The sequence below is a fragment of the Chaetura pelagica genome, unplaced genomic scaffold (genome assembly GCF_000747805.2).
Source record: "Chaetura pelagica isolate M959 unplaced genomic scaffold, ChaPel_1.0 scaffold219, whole genome shotgun sequence".
Classification (NCBI taxonomy): domain Eukaryota; kingdom Metazoa; phylum Chordata; class Aves; order Apodiformes; family Apodidae; genus Chaetura; species Chaetura pelagica.
The window spans coordinates 1,299,546-1,314,776 of NW_009954552.1; the positions used below are offsets into that span (position 1 = coordinate 1,299,546).

General features: G+C 38.4%; 1 protein-coding gene across 1 annotated transcript in view; it reads left to right on the plus strand.

The window, feature by feature from the left end:
* Positions 1–15,231, plus strand: part of CDH18 (cadherin 18, type 2) — a 167,058-nt gene that overhangs the window by 30,041 nt on the left and 121,786 nt on the right. The window contains exon 2 of the mRNA XM_010005082.1: positions 10,012–10,306. Coding sequence (XP_010003384.1) covers positions 10,012–10,306 — 295 coding nt within the window. The remainder of the gene's footprint in view (positions 1–10,011; positions 10,307–15,231) is intronic.

Sequence of the window (15,231 nt, forward strand, 5' to 3'; positions counted from 1 at the left end):
GTCCTTTCCATGGAATACAGTTCGTCTCAAACTTCTCCAGTGTGAATCCCTTTATTAGGGTACTGTCCCTCCTGAAGAGTCTGCTCCAGTATGGGAACCCTTTGGGGTGACAAGTCCTGCTAGCAAGCATGCTCCGGTGTGGACTCCTGTATCTCCGCATGTCCTGCCAGAAGCCTGCTTCTGTGTGGCCTCTCCATGGGGTGACAGCCTCCTTCAGGCATCCAACTGCTCCAGCATGGGGTCCTCCACAGGCTGCAAGTCGGTATCTGCTACCTTGTTAACCACGGGCTCCATGGGGACAGCGTGCCTCACCATGGTCTTCACCACAGGCTACAGGGAGTATCTCTGCTCTGGTGTCTGAAGTAGCTCTGCCCCTCAATTCCCACTGACCTTGCTGTCTGCAGAGTTGTTGCTCTCACATATTTTTACTCCTCTCTTCAGCTGCATTTGCACAGGTTGTTTTTTTTTTCCTTCTTAAGTACGTTATCACAGAGGCACTACCACCATTGCTGATAGGCTCAACCTTGGCCTGCAGCAGGTCCATCTTGGAGTGAGTGGCATTGGCTAAATCGGACACGGGGGAAGCTTCTAGCAGCTTCTCAGAGGAGCCACCTATAGCCCCCTTTAGCCCCCTACTATTAAAATCTTGCCACACAAAACCAGTATTCAGAGGGCAATTACAAGTCTGTATTTCCTTCCCATTTGACAAGGGTGTGGAATAGTTTTGTTTCAATTTGCGGACAAATAGTATCCAATTTATGGATATTACAGTTACCTCCTGGGCTAATGATTCCCTCTGAAAATTCCATCAAAACTTGTGACATTGCCTAGAACAGTATGTTTTCTTACAACATATTTTATACCTCAGACCAAAGGAAGCAAGTCTGCAGCAAATCTGAGGATGCTTTTACTGCACAGGCAAAAGGAACATTTCAGTAGTATTGGTTAGACTCTGATTTTGCAGTGCGCACCATTCCAAATCATTTTATAAGCAGCTTTTAATACTAAGTTTTTGTATAATTTATTTTAAAATATATGTTGTTTCTACATAAGCATTAAAGGAAGTCACCATGATTACTGTTCTTATTAAAGAGAAGATTCAAACATTCTGTACTAAGTGTTTTAGTATTGTACTATTAATTCTTTGTATATATATCTAAATTTTTATGTTTTTAGTGAAGCATTAAATAGTTCTGCATAACAAAAGTAAAGTAACACATGTACTTTCTTTTTTAATATATTCTTGTATTCTCTGTTAAAGCTCATAGCTCGTGTTGTCTGGGAATTATTTTGTCACTTCTCTAGACTGGGCACAAATTGGTAGACTTTGCAGTTGTAGTGTTGTGCTGGGGGCTTCTTGTGTTCTGTTTAAACTTACTGGCAATGACAACAGAAGTGAGAAGGGGAGATTCTGCTGCTCTCCTTGAAAGAACATACTTCCCCCAAAACAGAAGATAATACTTTATTCAAAATATATAATGATGGTGCCACTAACAGAACTCAGGTTTTGCTTTTGGAATTCTGTGCATATTATTTTTAATTTTTATTATTTGTTAACTATACATTTAAAATTAATTCTACTCAGTCGTTTAAAAATAATATAAATTTGCATGTACATAACCACATCTACTGTGATTAAATTAAGTAGACTAGCGTAGTAGTTCTTGATTTTTTGCATCAGCTTCAGATTTTAATTTAGCACACCTATGGGAATCTCTTAATAACATTTTATTTTCAACTGAACAGCTCTTATCTTATATCCAGATTCAAGAATTTGTAGACAGTCCAATTAAAAATTGTAAAATGCCAATGACACAACACACCAAGAATCCGAATTGTTCAGTTAAAGCAAATGAGGGGAAGATGAGAGGAAGTAGTTGCACAATTCAGTCACTAATAGACAACAGTTATACTTTGCAGTTGCCCCTCTTATCAAAGCTTACTTCTTGTTCTCGTCATGCATGGTTTCCTGATTTCAGCTTGGCTTTCGTAGGCGAGCAAAGGAATGAATGGTGATCACTTTGAGTTGTTAGCATTCCATGTTCACAACAGGAGCAGAGTCTTGGCTTCATCTTCAACTTTTTAGTTGGTTTTATAGAATTTGTTGACATGCTTCTTTCCTGTTCTTACCTGCTTCTATACTATCCCGTAATTTCAGCCTATTTCTGGCCATTTTCTTGACTTTCAACAGGTACGGCTTGGCTGAGTATTAGCTAAAATATTTAAGAAAAAGGTGTAAGCAGTAGCCACCCAATTTGGTTTCACATTTAGGTTTTGTAGCTTTGTAGTTAGTAGCAGTAACAATAGTGTATTAACTGGGCAATAAGCCTACGATCTGTGCTTTCATTTGTCAGCAGTTATTATGCTGCTGCAAAAAATTATAAGTATTTTAAAAGTAATAATATAAAAAAATAATATAAGAATATAAAGAAAACTCATTAACTGAGTAGTTTGGTATACCTCTTCTAATCATGCCTTTGGAAAATTAAGCCCTTCTGCAGTATGTGCAGGAATACTAAAAGGAAGTTAAACTTTTAAATGGAGTGATGGAAGAAAAATACTTAAGTCTTAGCAAAACAAAGACACCTTTCTTGTTACTTTGTTAAATCAGTCATACACTGCTGATATAGTCTAGTTAAAGGTGTAGGAACTGTCATAAATTGTCTTGAATACAACCTGTTATTAAATGTGTCAAGAAATGGATCCCACTGGGTTGATGAAGGTGACATTCTAAATGTGCTCTTCAGCTATTATTTTCAGTTTCTTCTTTCCCTAAAAATTCAAAGAAATGAGGAGTGGAATAATGCCAAAAAGGGGTTGATAATTAAATGCTTTCTGGTGGCTGCTGGTTGTGGAGAGATTCAGAATATTTAATAGATATGTTCTTGTTAGTAGCATAACTAACCCAGAAGTGGTAAGTAACTTTTTCAGAAGCATTTCTGCAAACTATTCAGAAGCCTGCACTGACTGGAAGTTGGGCGATGGGAGATGATGCTGTCAGGGAGCAGCAGACTGGGACAGCTCCTTGAAGCTGGGGCACTGGGGAATTCTCCATGTGGGTCATAGCAAGGCCAGCCAGGAGCACGACAGCCAGTGTTGGACCACTGGGGCAGGCCCAGCTCTGGACAACGGGGGGATGGGAGCAGGCTGAGGCCAGGCCAGGCTGGGATGTGGCCCATCAGATGAGCTCAGCATGGTGGGACCCATGGCCAGGTGGGCCAGAGCTGTGGCGAGCTGGAGATAGACCCCGCTGCAGTGTTCCTGGAGCAGGGACTGGTGGTCTTGGGGGCTGACATGGGGTACTGATTGCGGGCAGGATTGGGGGTGCCCTAGGAGACTAGGGAGGGCTTGGTGGGGAGTGCAAGCTGGATTAGTCTCCAGTGATTAACTAGGCAAACCATTGGTCTGCAAAGTCATTTAGAAAATAGGGCTTGGGGTCTAAGGTGAGATTGCTTAGGGAAGCAAGTCGAAACAATTTAAGAAGGAAAAAAAAGCCACAAAACTTCTTTAAGTAGCAGTTAAAAAATTAGTATCACAGAGCAGTATATAACCATCAGATGAGGGGGACTAAGATAGAAACTAAGACCTACTGAAAGGTTATGCTTTCATAGTCATAGTTAAAACCTCTGATACAGAAATCAGAGAGCTGTATTAGGTTTGGCATGTTTTCCTTGTGTTGTGATCTGTGACCTATTGTATCTCCTTTTTGGAGTGAATTTAGCTTATCGGGATCTGCCGAGGGGTCCGCACGTGGCGCTCGCCTCTCACAGAGGAGCAGTGGCTTCGGCACTGACTTTTCGGGTGAGACACTTGTTCAGTGCTCATTAGTGCTTCCAATAACAGCAGCCAATCCTCAATTAGAATTTACTAACACACGGTTTATTGAGGGGAAAAATAAAACAATTTGGGGCAGGAGGTTCAAAAGGGTAATTAAAGCACATAGGAGCTGTGAAATATATTTTAATCTCCAAATACCAAGAACTAACATATGCCTTAATACTTATATATAGGCACACCTTATTAACACACCCAGATTAATTATCTATGAGGGGAGGAGGAAGGAGGGATATGCCCGACACTTGTCCTGTATAGGGCCGTGGTTTTTGTGCAGGTGAGAGGATCACCTTAGGGAGAGAATTATACCCAAAATACAATTCCTTACTTTGTTCCTGAGATGCTCTAGGTCCGCAGGTGGGAAGGTGCAGGCAGTTACCGCAGGCAGGCTGGCAGGACCGCAGGCAATGCAGCTGAGGACCATAGGCAAGCCGAGAGCTGGGACTACAAAAAGCCGTAGGCAAGACGGGACGAGTCGGGTGCAGGGACTAGCTGGTAAAGCAGGAGCCGAAACAGGAGCGGGGACCTCAGGCTGGCAGGCACCCCCAAGGCGCAGGTCAGCTCCCAAAAGCAGCAGCAGCAACTCGAGCGTCTGTGCAAAACCACCCCCCTAAAGCCGCGCGCACACTGCCCCTTTTATGGGTCTCCCTTGCTCCCAATTGGCCGGTTTATTTCTAGAGCTTCTCAGCCAATCAGGCGGGGACTTTTTCCCGCCACTGCTGTTACCAGGCGGATTAGCGGTTTGCAACATTGTTGCCGTTTTTCTGGCCACGGGGCCTCTCCAGCAGCAGCTGCCCCCTCATGGCCTCCGATTTGTTGTTTTCTGGCGGAGAAGGCAGCCAGGAGAGGGTTCAGAGTGCCACGTGGAGCAGCCATCTTTAAGCCAGTTATGACTGCTGACCTAAAGGGCATGTTATGTTTGTGTGAAGAAATATCTGGTCCTTCACACCTTGTATTTCTTTTCTATGCCTGTTACTCATTTCAACATTATGAGTAATCATGTTTCAGTTTGTGATTCATTTGTATTTCTTTTTAAATTAAGAGACTCCTGCAGTGTTCAAACTATCTCTGACTGGCACAGCAGGGGAAAAATAACACCATATTTTGTGTTTATATAAGCTATTTATTGACACTACTACAGTGTGTGGGTGTCTCATCCTCTGTGTGTTCATGTTCTTGCAGTAGTAATTGGCAGAGGTGATGGTATCTCATTGAAATGAAATGACCACACCCTTTCTAAGGGTCTGAATGAAGATGGCTTCACCAGACCACACAAATTAGATTTGAACTAATGACTACAACATGGTTGGCTTGATTCTGCATTGCTTAGCAGCATCAATGCCCCCACCCACCCCTGCCCTGTCAAATCAATCTGAAAGTGAAATAATTACAGTAGTCCCAAACAGAGAGAGTGCACTGTTGTCCAGCTAGATTTTGCTCTCTTGCTATCTTTTGTAAATAGTTAGACATAGCTGCAGAAGTACCATCTCCCAAACCGTGCATTTTTAAACTAAGCAGTGAATTGTTTTTACTCTGATTAGAAATGCTTTCATGCAAGAAACCTGTGTGCTGGTTTGGTTCTGGCATGGTTTTGGTAGCAGGGGAGCTGCCCCAGGGGTGGCTCCTGTAAGAAGTTACTCAAAGCTCCCCCAGCTCTAATGGCCAGGGAGCCATTAGAGAGACAATAGATGTGCCTCTACAATTAACATATGAAAGAACTGATACAAGACCTGGGAGCAGAACGGAAAGATAAGAGCTGAGCTGGAGAGGTAAGAGCAGTGTGGAAGTAGAGATCCCGAAGCTGGTGTGGAAGAAGGGGGAAAGAGGTGCCAGAGAAGAAGATGGCGAGATGGCAGGATGGCAGGCTGTCCCCTGCACTCATGGAGGAGCAGAGGGGAGCATCCCCTGAAGGCACCTAGCGGGGCACATATACGGACCTTCAGTCCATAGACTTGGATCTGCAGCTGTGGAGGACCCCACTCCAAGGGAGGTGACTGTTCCCAAAGCAGCTCATGACTCTGTGGGAAGCCCACACTGGAGCAGCTCCAGACCTCGTGGGAAGGATTCATGAATGAGAGGTTTGTGAAGGACTCTCTGCCATGGGAGGGACACCATGGGGGAACAGGGAAGGACTGTAAGGAATCCTTCTCCCTGAGGTGGAAGGAGCAGCTGGAACAACCAGCCTGTGAACTTACTCCAAACCCCATCCCCTGTCCCCCTGTGCCGCTGGGGGGAAGGAGGGAGAGAAACCGGGAACAAAGTGATTTGGACCCGGAAAGGAAGGAGGGGTGGGGTAACATATGGTCTCTAGGTGTTTTCTTTTTGCTTTGTTCTGTTTGCATCTGGTTAGTGATAAATTAAACTGGTATTTTTCTTCCCTAAGTTGAATCTGTTTTGCCCGTGACCATAAATGGTGAATGAAACCCTCCTTGTCCTTTGTCTCAACTCACGAGCTTCTAGTTGGCCTTTGTCCTCCCCATCCCACAGGGTGTATGTGTTTGTATTTGTGTTTGGGGAGGGCGCAGGCGGGAAGTGGATGACCATGTGGCTGACTCCTTGTTGTTGGTTAGGCCCAAACCACAACAACCACCTGTTGTGTAGGTGATTTCATAGTAAGCAGGGAAAAGAAAGAAGTGAGGCATGCTCAGTGGCATGAATTCATGTAGTAGGTATAGTCTTAAAGCAGGGACTCCCTGAGTCTCTCCTCAGCACAACACATATGACAAGTAAGCGTTTAAGAGAATCCTAGATATTTTTCTCCTTGGGCCAATTTATACTGAGAGAGAAGTATTAAAGAAGATAATCAGTTATTTCATATTTACTTTGCAGAAAAAAAATGGAATATGAAGTAACTGAAAAAGGAAGGATCCTTTTGTTATGCAGTATTCACTATGTGAATTTAAAATGTAGCATTAGAAATTAAAAGGCATAAATGTAAGTGTTATATTTCAAACAATATAAGAAATATCAGGAAGTAGGGAAGCAGGAACTTCTCTTAGCTTTCTTTTGTTTTCAGTTGCTTCCTTACAAGTGCAGGGTAAAGGGCCAGATGCAAACTGAAGGCTTTCAATATTTATTAATACCCAGATGAGTTTCATGTAATGGCATTCTATGCTGCATTTTTCAACTGGAGTTTGTGGAGTAACATGATGTTTAGCAGGAATAACATATAATTGGTTTGCCATGCAATCAACTAAGAATATTTTGTGTTACCTAACTTATATTACTTGTTAGACATACAAGCTTTCTGATTCAAAAAGTAGCTGGATTTTCTTCACTGATTACAAGTATTTTTTCTGTACAACATAAAATATCTAATGTTCTTAATTTTCCAAATGTTCCATGCATTTCATGCTATCACGGTGAATTTCTGAATGTGTCTTTCTGCAGTATAATATTGCAACATCATGTCTATGTTGATATTTGGATTTTTAGAAGAAAGCTTACTTCTTAAGTTCTACAGCTGTTCCTTTTTCTGTTGATCTCTTACCTTTCTATGTAACTCATTTCTTAATTGGAACCTTATTTCATAATTCCAGTTATGAATACAGTGATTTTTGCTGGCATCTCTATGCAGTGTATCTGAATATGCTTTTACATATACCGATACAGAGTTAAAAGGAGAGAATGAGGATAAAGATTATTCTGTTTGTTTTTTGTTTGGTTTTTTTTTCAGCTTTGGGTAGTTTTGTGTTCCTTATAGGCTTGTAAACTCAGTAAATTTGTCATTATCCTGGGAATACAAATTTTCTCCTAGGTTTCTTGTCAGTTTTTTTGTTTGTTTTTTTTTTTCCATAAATCAGAGACAGTCTTTCTGAGGCAAAGGTTAACATTTGCAAACACTAACACTTAGGAATCATTTTATCAAAAAAAGAACCTTCAGCAAGAGAAAAACAATTCTGATTATTTCTGAAAATTTTTAATGCCAGCAAACCAGGGTTAGAATATTGGAATAACTGCTATTCATGTTTTTTTAAGAATAAATCACTTTAAAGAACATTTTGTATAGGAAGTTTGGATTCCTAGCATTTACATTGAGTGAATTATTCCTTTGTTAATAGAATACAGTATTAGTCTGATGATAAGAAGAGATGTAACCAGAATTTTTCTCATCACTACTCTAAAGGAAAGGTGTAAGACTGTCCTGCTGTCCTATAAAGGCAAAGCCAAACAAATAGACCCTTTTTATTCTTCACCCAGAGGATGGTGGAGCACAGGTATAGCCTCCCCAGATAAGCAGTAATGGCACCGAGCCTGGCAATATTCAAGAAACACTTGGACAATGCCCTCAGGGACATGGTGTGAACTTTGGGGTTTTCTTGTTCTGGGGCACTAGTTGGCCTTGGTGATCCAGGTTGTCCAAGGAGGTGGTTGAGCCACCATCCCTGGAGACATATAAACAGACAGATGTGGTACCAGAGGATAGGCTTTAGTGGTGGATGCTGCAGAGTTAGGGGAGTGGTTATACTCGATCTTGAAGGTCTTTTCCAACCAGAATGATACTGTGAAAATAAGTCCACAATAGTGACCCAGTTTTGTTTTGGTTACTCAGTCAGACCTCTTTGTGACTCAGATATATATATATGGTGCACTGACTGAAGTTTGGCTGAAGTTTATATGAGCTGACAGTCTTAATTTTATTATACTTTCATCTAACAAACCCCCCTATAGGACAAGATACATTAGGTGCAACACCGGAATTTCATAGATTTAATTCACAAGATTAAAAAGATCGTCAAGCCCTATATGCTTACTCCTTGAACAAATAGAAAGCTAGATAATTTTAAAGGCAAGACAAAGGCCTAGCTAAAAAAAAACAAAAACAAAAAAAACCCCAAAAAAACCCAAGGAGAAAGTGAGAAAACAGCAGCACATCTATATTTTATGATTTAAGTCAGAAAGATTATTTGAACTTCCAAAAGTCTTTCTTTCTATCCAACCCTAAATGATTTCTGAACTGAAAATTGAAAGTAGTCTGGAAGCTGACACCATGTGTTCCATTAATTAAAAATGATATCTGGCATTTTTATTCTACTTTGCTCAGATTCTATATAGAAACTTAATAACACCACATTGCAGATACTGAGAGATAGTGAGGGAAATAGGATAAGAATGAATGAGTTCTTAAAATTAGAAAGTTTAAGGGAAACTTAACATCACAGTATAACTTCACAATACCTGAAGCTGTTAATTTCTGCATTATCACTTTGTTCTTATTGTGCACCTCAATAAATACATTCTGTTCTCAAAGTCACTTTAGAAAAAAACAAACCACAAAGCCTCTCAATCTGTCAAAAAATCTTGTGTCCTTAGAGAACACGTTAATTTTTAATATAAACAGATAATTCTTTAAAGTCAACTTAGAAGCACTGAGACTGAATGGATAGCTGTTGCATGACAGCTCTTAATACACCCAGGGTACATAGTGACTTCCCCCCCAATAAATTATAAGCTTTATTCTACTGAAAGAGGGGTATAATACACATGATGTATGTTTCATAGCATGAAGGGTGTGTTAAGAACAATGAAAATGCTGGAAGTATTTATCAAAGTTAATTTCTTCATTGTAAAGAGTTTCAATACAAGTAAATTAAGTGACTTCCTAATTAAAAACTAGCAAACAAAACCCAGACAAAATATGTGTTCTTGGAGGACAGAATAATTCTGCACAGACATCTGTCATTGCCATACTATGCAGTTTTCTTTTTCAGTATATGATGCTCTCCTTGAGGTCACAGAAGATAATATAGGTAGTGGAATTGAACTATAGTAATTGTAGCAAACTTAATCTTCAGTGTGACTACTTTGGCTTAGTGTTTAAGGCAGTTTCTAGCAATAACTGCTGTAAGATAACTACTAGAAGGACTAAAACCAACCAAAACAAATAATAAAACCCACGTGGTTACTAGAATATTTTTTACTTGGAAGTTTTCTAAAATGGACGTAGAACCAAAGAAATCCTTGCTTAGAAAATTAGCTATGCTGGAGTGGAAATGATTCTTAATAAAATCATTGATTTGCCAGAGATAGCATATGAGGAATTATGACAGGAGGTGGGCAGGTTAAAAACTAAGCAGAATCGTGCTAAAATAATGGTATATTTTTTTTGTATCTTATGTGCAATAACTTTTATGAAATTTAATATGTCATTTTATTTTATGTGTGTATATTCTGCAGCTGCACTCCAATTCCGACAAAGGTGATGGATCAGTCAAATATATTCTTACTGGAGAAGGGGCAGGTACTATATTTATTATTGATGACACAACTGGAGACATCCATTCAACCAAAAGCCTAGATCGAGAGCAGAAGACACACTATGTGCTTCATGCCCAAGCTATTGATAGACGGACAAACAAGCCACTCGAACCTGAATCTGAATTTATTATCAAAGTACAGGATATCAACGACAATGCACCAAAATTTACAGATGGACCATACATTGTTACTGTGCCAGAGATGTCTGAAATGGGTAAGGAAAACAAATTGTTCTATTCAACGATCTTTTAGCAAATGAAAATGCCACATACTGTTTGACAAACTTATGACACATTATTGTATCATTGATTTTATATAAAAGATTATAAATTTGAGAAGAGATGAAAAGACATCAAATGCAACCTTGTATGTTACTTAGAACATTCATATTAAGAAAACAGTGCATGCATGCACTGACAGTAGAGGAAAGTCACTCTTATTCTTGAGTGCTTTAAGAGGCATTCCTAGGCAAATGGTACTGTACACTCTAGAAACAAAAGGTATTCCTGTATCTTTGTTCAGCTAGACGCTTTATGACATTTTTTGTATGTCTATGAGTATGCATATGCATATCTATGAGTAGTCTACACCATTCACAGAATTAAAAAAATACAAAGGGTAGTTGTCTATATTATTTTAGACCATGGTTTAATATGTTTATTTATTTTTATGTCTTATAAAGCAAACTGAAGATCAAAAAAATACTGATCTTTGTTTTTCCCTCTTAGAAATGCAGTTCAGATGTTCTTTGAGGTGCTATATTATGCAATCAGTTTTTCTTATGTATTGCTTCTGTGGAAATTAGTTTGTAACTTTCCTCTAATATCACAACATCAAAGCTTTATAACTAGTCTAGGAGAGACAGATGGAAATACTACTTTTGTGCTAGATATATTTTCTTAAGAAAGTTTAATTGTCATGATTGATATTTGTGAAATATATTTGCTGTCTTTTATTACTGAATGGATGGTACAGATTGTTACCTCCTGAACGTACACTTTACCCTTTCCACCCAAATCCCTGTACACTCCATTTAAACAATGACCTTCAAGTTCAAGATGTCTAACTTTCCCAAGAAAAAGGAGATAATTTGTTCCCCAGTCCCTGCTATTTGTCTAATAAGCAGGTGAATTCCTGGGCAAATGGTACTGTACACTCTAGAAACAAAAGGTATTCCTGTATCTTTGTTCAGCTAGACGCTTTATGACATTTTTTGTATGTCTATGAGTATGCATATGCATATCTATGAGTAGTCTACACCATTCACAGAATTAAAAAAATACAAAGGGTAGTTGTCTATATTATTTTAGACCATGGTTTAATATGTTTATTTATTTTTATGTCTTATAAAGCAAACTGAAGATCAAAAAAATACTGATCTTTGTTTTTCCCTCTTAGAAATGCAGTTCAGATGTTCTTTGAGGTGCTATATTATGCAATCAGTTTTTCTTATGTATTGCTTCTGTGGAAATTAGTTTGTAACTTTCCTCTAATATCACAACATCAAAGCTTTATAACTAGTCTAGGAGAGACAGATGGAAATACTACTTTTGTGCTAGATATATTTTCTTAAGAAAGTTTAATTGTCATGATTGATATTTGTGAAATATATTTGCTGTCTTTTATTACTGAATGGATGGTACAGATTGTTACCTCCTGAATGTACACTTTACCCTTTCCACCCAAATCCCTGTACACTCCATTTAAACAATGACCTTCAAGTTCAAGATGTCTAACTTTCCCAAGAAAAAGGAGATAATTTGTTCCCCAGTCCCTGCTATTTGTCTAATAAGCAGGTGAAAGACTTCTGCAGAGTCTAATTTTAAAAATAAAAAGGGAAAAAAATATTAACATTCATGTAGTTACTCAACTTTCATAACTATATTGGTCATACATATAAAATTAATTTCTATTGTTATTGAATCTAAATGATTTGTCATAATTTGATGACTCTGAATGGTAATGATAGCTAATATGAATAGACCAGAAAATAATAGAAGTGTTTTGTTCCATACTTGAAAGTTAGCTATTATATTTTCTAATATAATTATTTCCCGTGGGAGAGTGCCTTTTACAACTTTCCTACTGTAAGTAGATGAAACTAATTTTAAACTGGTAATCTGCATTCAGTTCATCTATGGTACCACCTGACATTATTACGCTGAGTTCAGACATAGGTGGTTGTGCAGTGAGGGAAGCTTAGTGTGTTTGTGGAAATCTGCATACCATTTGATTTGCATACAGGTTCACAGTATGCAAAGAGATAGTTTGTGTGGAAAGACTAACCAGGGTAAAACCATAGCTTCCATTACAGATACACATAGTAAAAACAGTGCATTCCAAGCACGTCTACGGTTCTTTTCTTGTATATACAAATAAAGTGTGACATGTGAAATATTCGCAAACATGTAGTAATCATATCAGTCCTGGAAAGACCAGAATGTGTTGAATCTTATTCCTGAACCATGTTGTTCAGAGCTGTAACAGTTTGAAAGCAGAGACTGGTTTTTACACCACTGGCTTCTTCATCAACCTACATGTAATTAGTCTTCTATGAAGTAGAGAATAAGTATTCCTTCCTGTCTATCATGCAAAATCAGATATTGTACTAAATGGACTCTTGAGTTTACCAAATATCATGTTTTTAAAGGTGTAATGGTTTGGCTCAGGATTGGCAATGGAACCAGCAACAATAATGCTCTCAATCCCCTCCCTCTCCCACCCAGGTAGAGGAGAGAGATAGCAAGGGAGAGAGACTGTCTGGATTGAAAACTAAACTAGACAGTTTAATTAAATACTAATGATAAAATAAAATATGTACAATTATATACACTTATGTTCAAGAAAGTACAAAACCCTATTGCCTCTTCCCACCCTCAGCAACTCCCCACAGCATCTCCTGAGCTGTGAGCACTTCCAAAATGTCCCGGAGCACTGCTGGAGAGAGTGGCAGAGCAGACAGGAACTGAGGGGAGAGTTACAAGGGTCAGGAATGCATGAGCCTGGGGATCAATGGTGATGGATAGATGGGGTCCTCCCCATGTGGAGGCCATGGATGGAAGAGAAGGAAAGAAGAAGCAGGAAGGAACTTGTCTTCTGTGATCTCTGACCTTACACTGAGCTAGCGTAGATATATGGGATGGAATATTTTGGTCAGTTTTGCTGTCCATCTAGTCCACTTCTCCCTGTGGGAGGGCTGCAGACCCGACTATTCTGCTTTGGTAGCCTCTGAGGCTGCAGATTCAACAAGTAGAGCAAAGTGACGTTGATGTCTCAGCAGTAACACAAACATTCCAGCATTATCAGTCCACTAGCTGGAAAACTTGTTACTAGTTTAAAGAGAGCTCTTTAAAGAAAAAAAAGTCAGTAAAAGAAAAATTGGTTTCATCCTGTCTCGAACCCGGAAAAAAAGGATGTAAAAATTTTCCCCTGTTCTTTGTTTTTCCCTGACTTTATTACTGCCTCTTTGTTCCTTCTCTCACTACCACTGCCACTACACTAACACATAGGAATAGTTCCTTGATTTTCTTTTTAAAAATGTCATCCATACATAACGTTCTGAAAAATAATCTATGTGCCTGCATCATAACTGTCTTGTTCTAATATTTTGTTCTTTGTAGGTACTTGTAGTACCTTTCTCCCTTTTCAGTCTTCTGCTTTTTTTTCCAGCTGTGGAGAATTCGAAACCTTATTTTTTCCTGTGATCCCTCTTGAAACAAGAATGCATAAAGAGAGAAACATATTTATTCGGTCTCATTTTATTTTGTTCTCTCTTCCTCTCTCATAGGTCATTAGTCCCATATTGCCATTCAACTTTCCTTTTATGAATTTTGTTCTTTCAGTTGCTATCCCTCTAACTGTTAATTGCTACCTCATCTTTGCTTGTAATTTCTATTTCCTCCTCCATTTTATATAATTATCTATTAACTTAATTTCTAATGGTGTCTTCTGGGTCTCTACCAGAAGAACAATCTGTATCAGTCATTCTTCTTTGCTCAAGATCTAGCTAATAAAGATTTTTAAATTATAGATCAAATCTATTTTCATTCCTTAAAATTATTTTTCATTGATCTTGTAAACCAAAATGTCCTCTCAAATACTCACTTTTTTAAATCTCAGTTTTTATATTTCAGAGATATAAACTTGTAGGTCTCCATCCCATCTACACGATGATACTAGTATATGTAACAGGACATGTTTTTAATGTAGAACTCCCCATTTTAACCATAGAAGTATACTATCACAAATATAATTCACCCCTCCAAAAAATTAGGGAAATACAGAAGGGCAGTAGTTCTGTTAATAATGTGATAACACTAGGACTATCTAAGCAATACATCTTTGTGGGAAGCACTATAGTAAGGGAATAGAGCTCCTGATAAGTGTTGTGGGTCTGAACAAAACCTCTTCAATTGTCTTTGGTAATTAACTGTGGCACAAAGCTTTACTGTTACAGTTAGTTTCTGTAGCATCTGGGCTCTTATCTTGGTTGTCTCATCACACTACTGACTGTCTTGATGTGAAATTAATGTCATTTATCAACTGTATCTAAAAGTGCATAGCTCTGTCTTCCTCATTCTTCAGTTTCCTTTTTCTCTAATGGTGACAATTTTAATTTATCTCCTTCCTCTGTTGAAGCCTTTTATTTTCTGCGTAGAAGGAAGGATGGTGGAAAGGAATTGAATGTTGTTCTCAAAGTCAAAAGCAGCTAATGCAATTATTTCCTATTATTTTCATTGTATTTATGAAAAGTTCTTTTCCATCTTCTGTAGTAGTTTGAATCTTGGTATTACTGTACAACTACATTATAAAAGCTACTGTTTTCCGAAGACAAAGTCAAGTGGATTATGGTAAACTAAGGAAGTTTTAATGATAAAGCATTCATGCATATGTTTTATAAACAAAATACTCGTTAAACCTAACATCAAGTCATTGAAAAATATCTGTTTCACAAAGTTCTCATGTTGTGTTAATAAAACTGAATTTTCATATTCTGACATACAGGCAGTCTGCTGTAGGCATATATTTTCTTTGCAAATTTATGATAATTATTTTCTTTTTCCTTTCTTGATTTTTTTTTTTTTGTATGTGTGGTTTTTTTTGCATACTGAAAGTGTTTTATTGCCTGTCGTCTCAGAA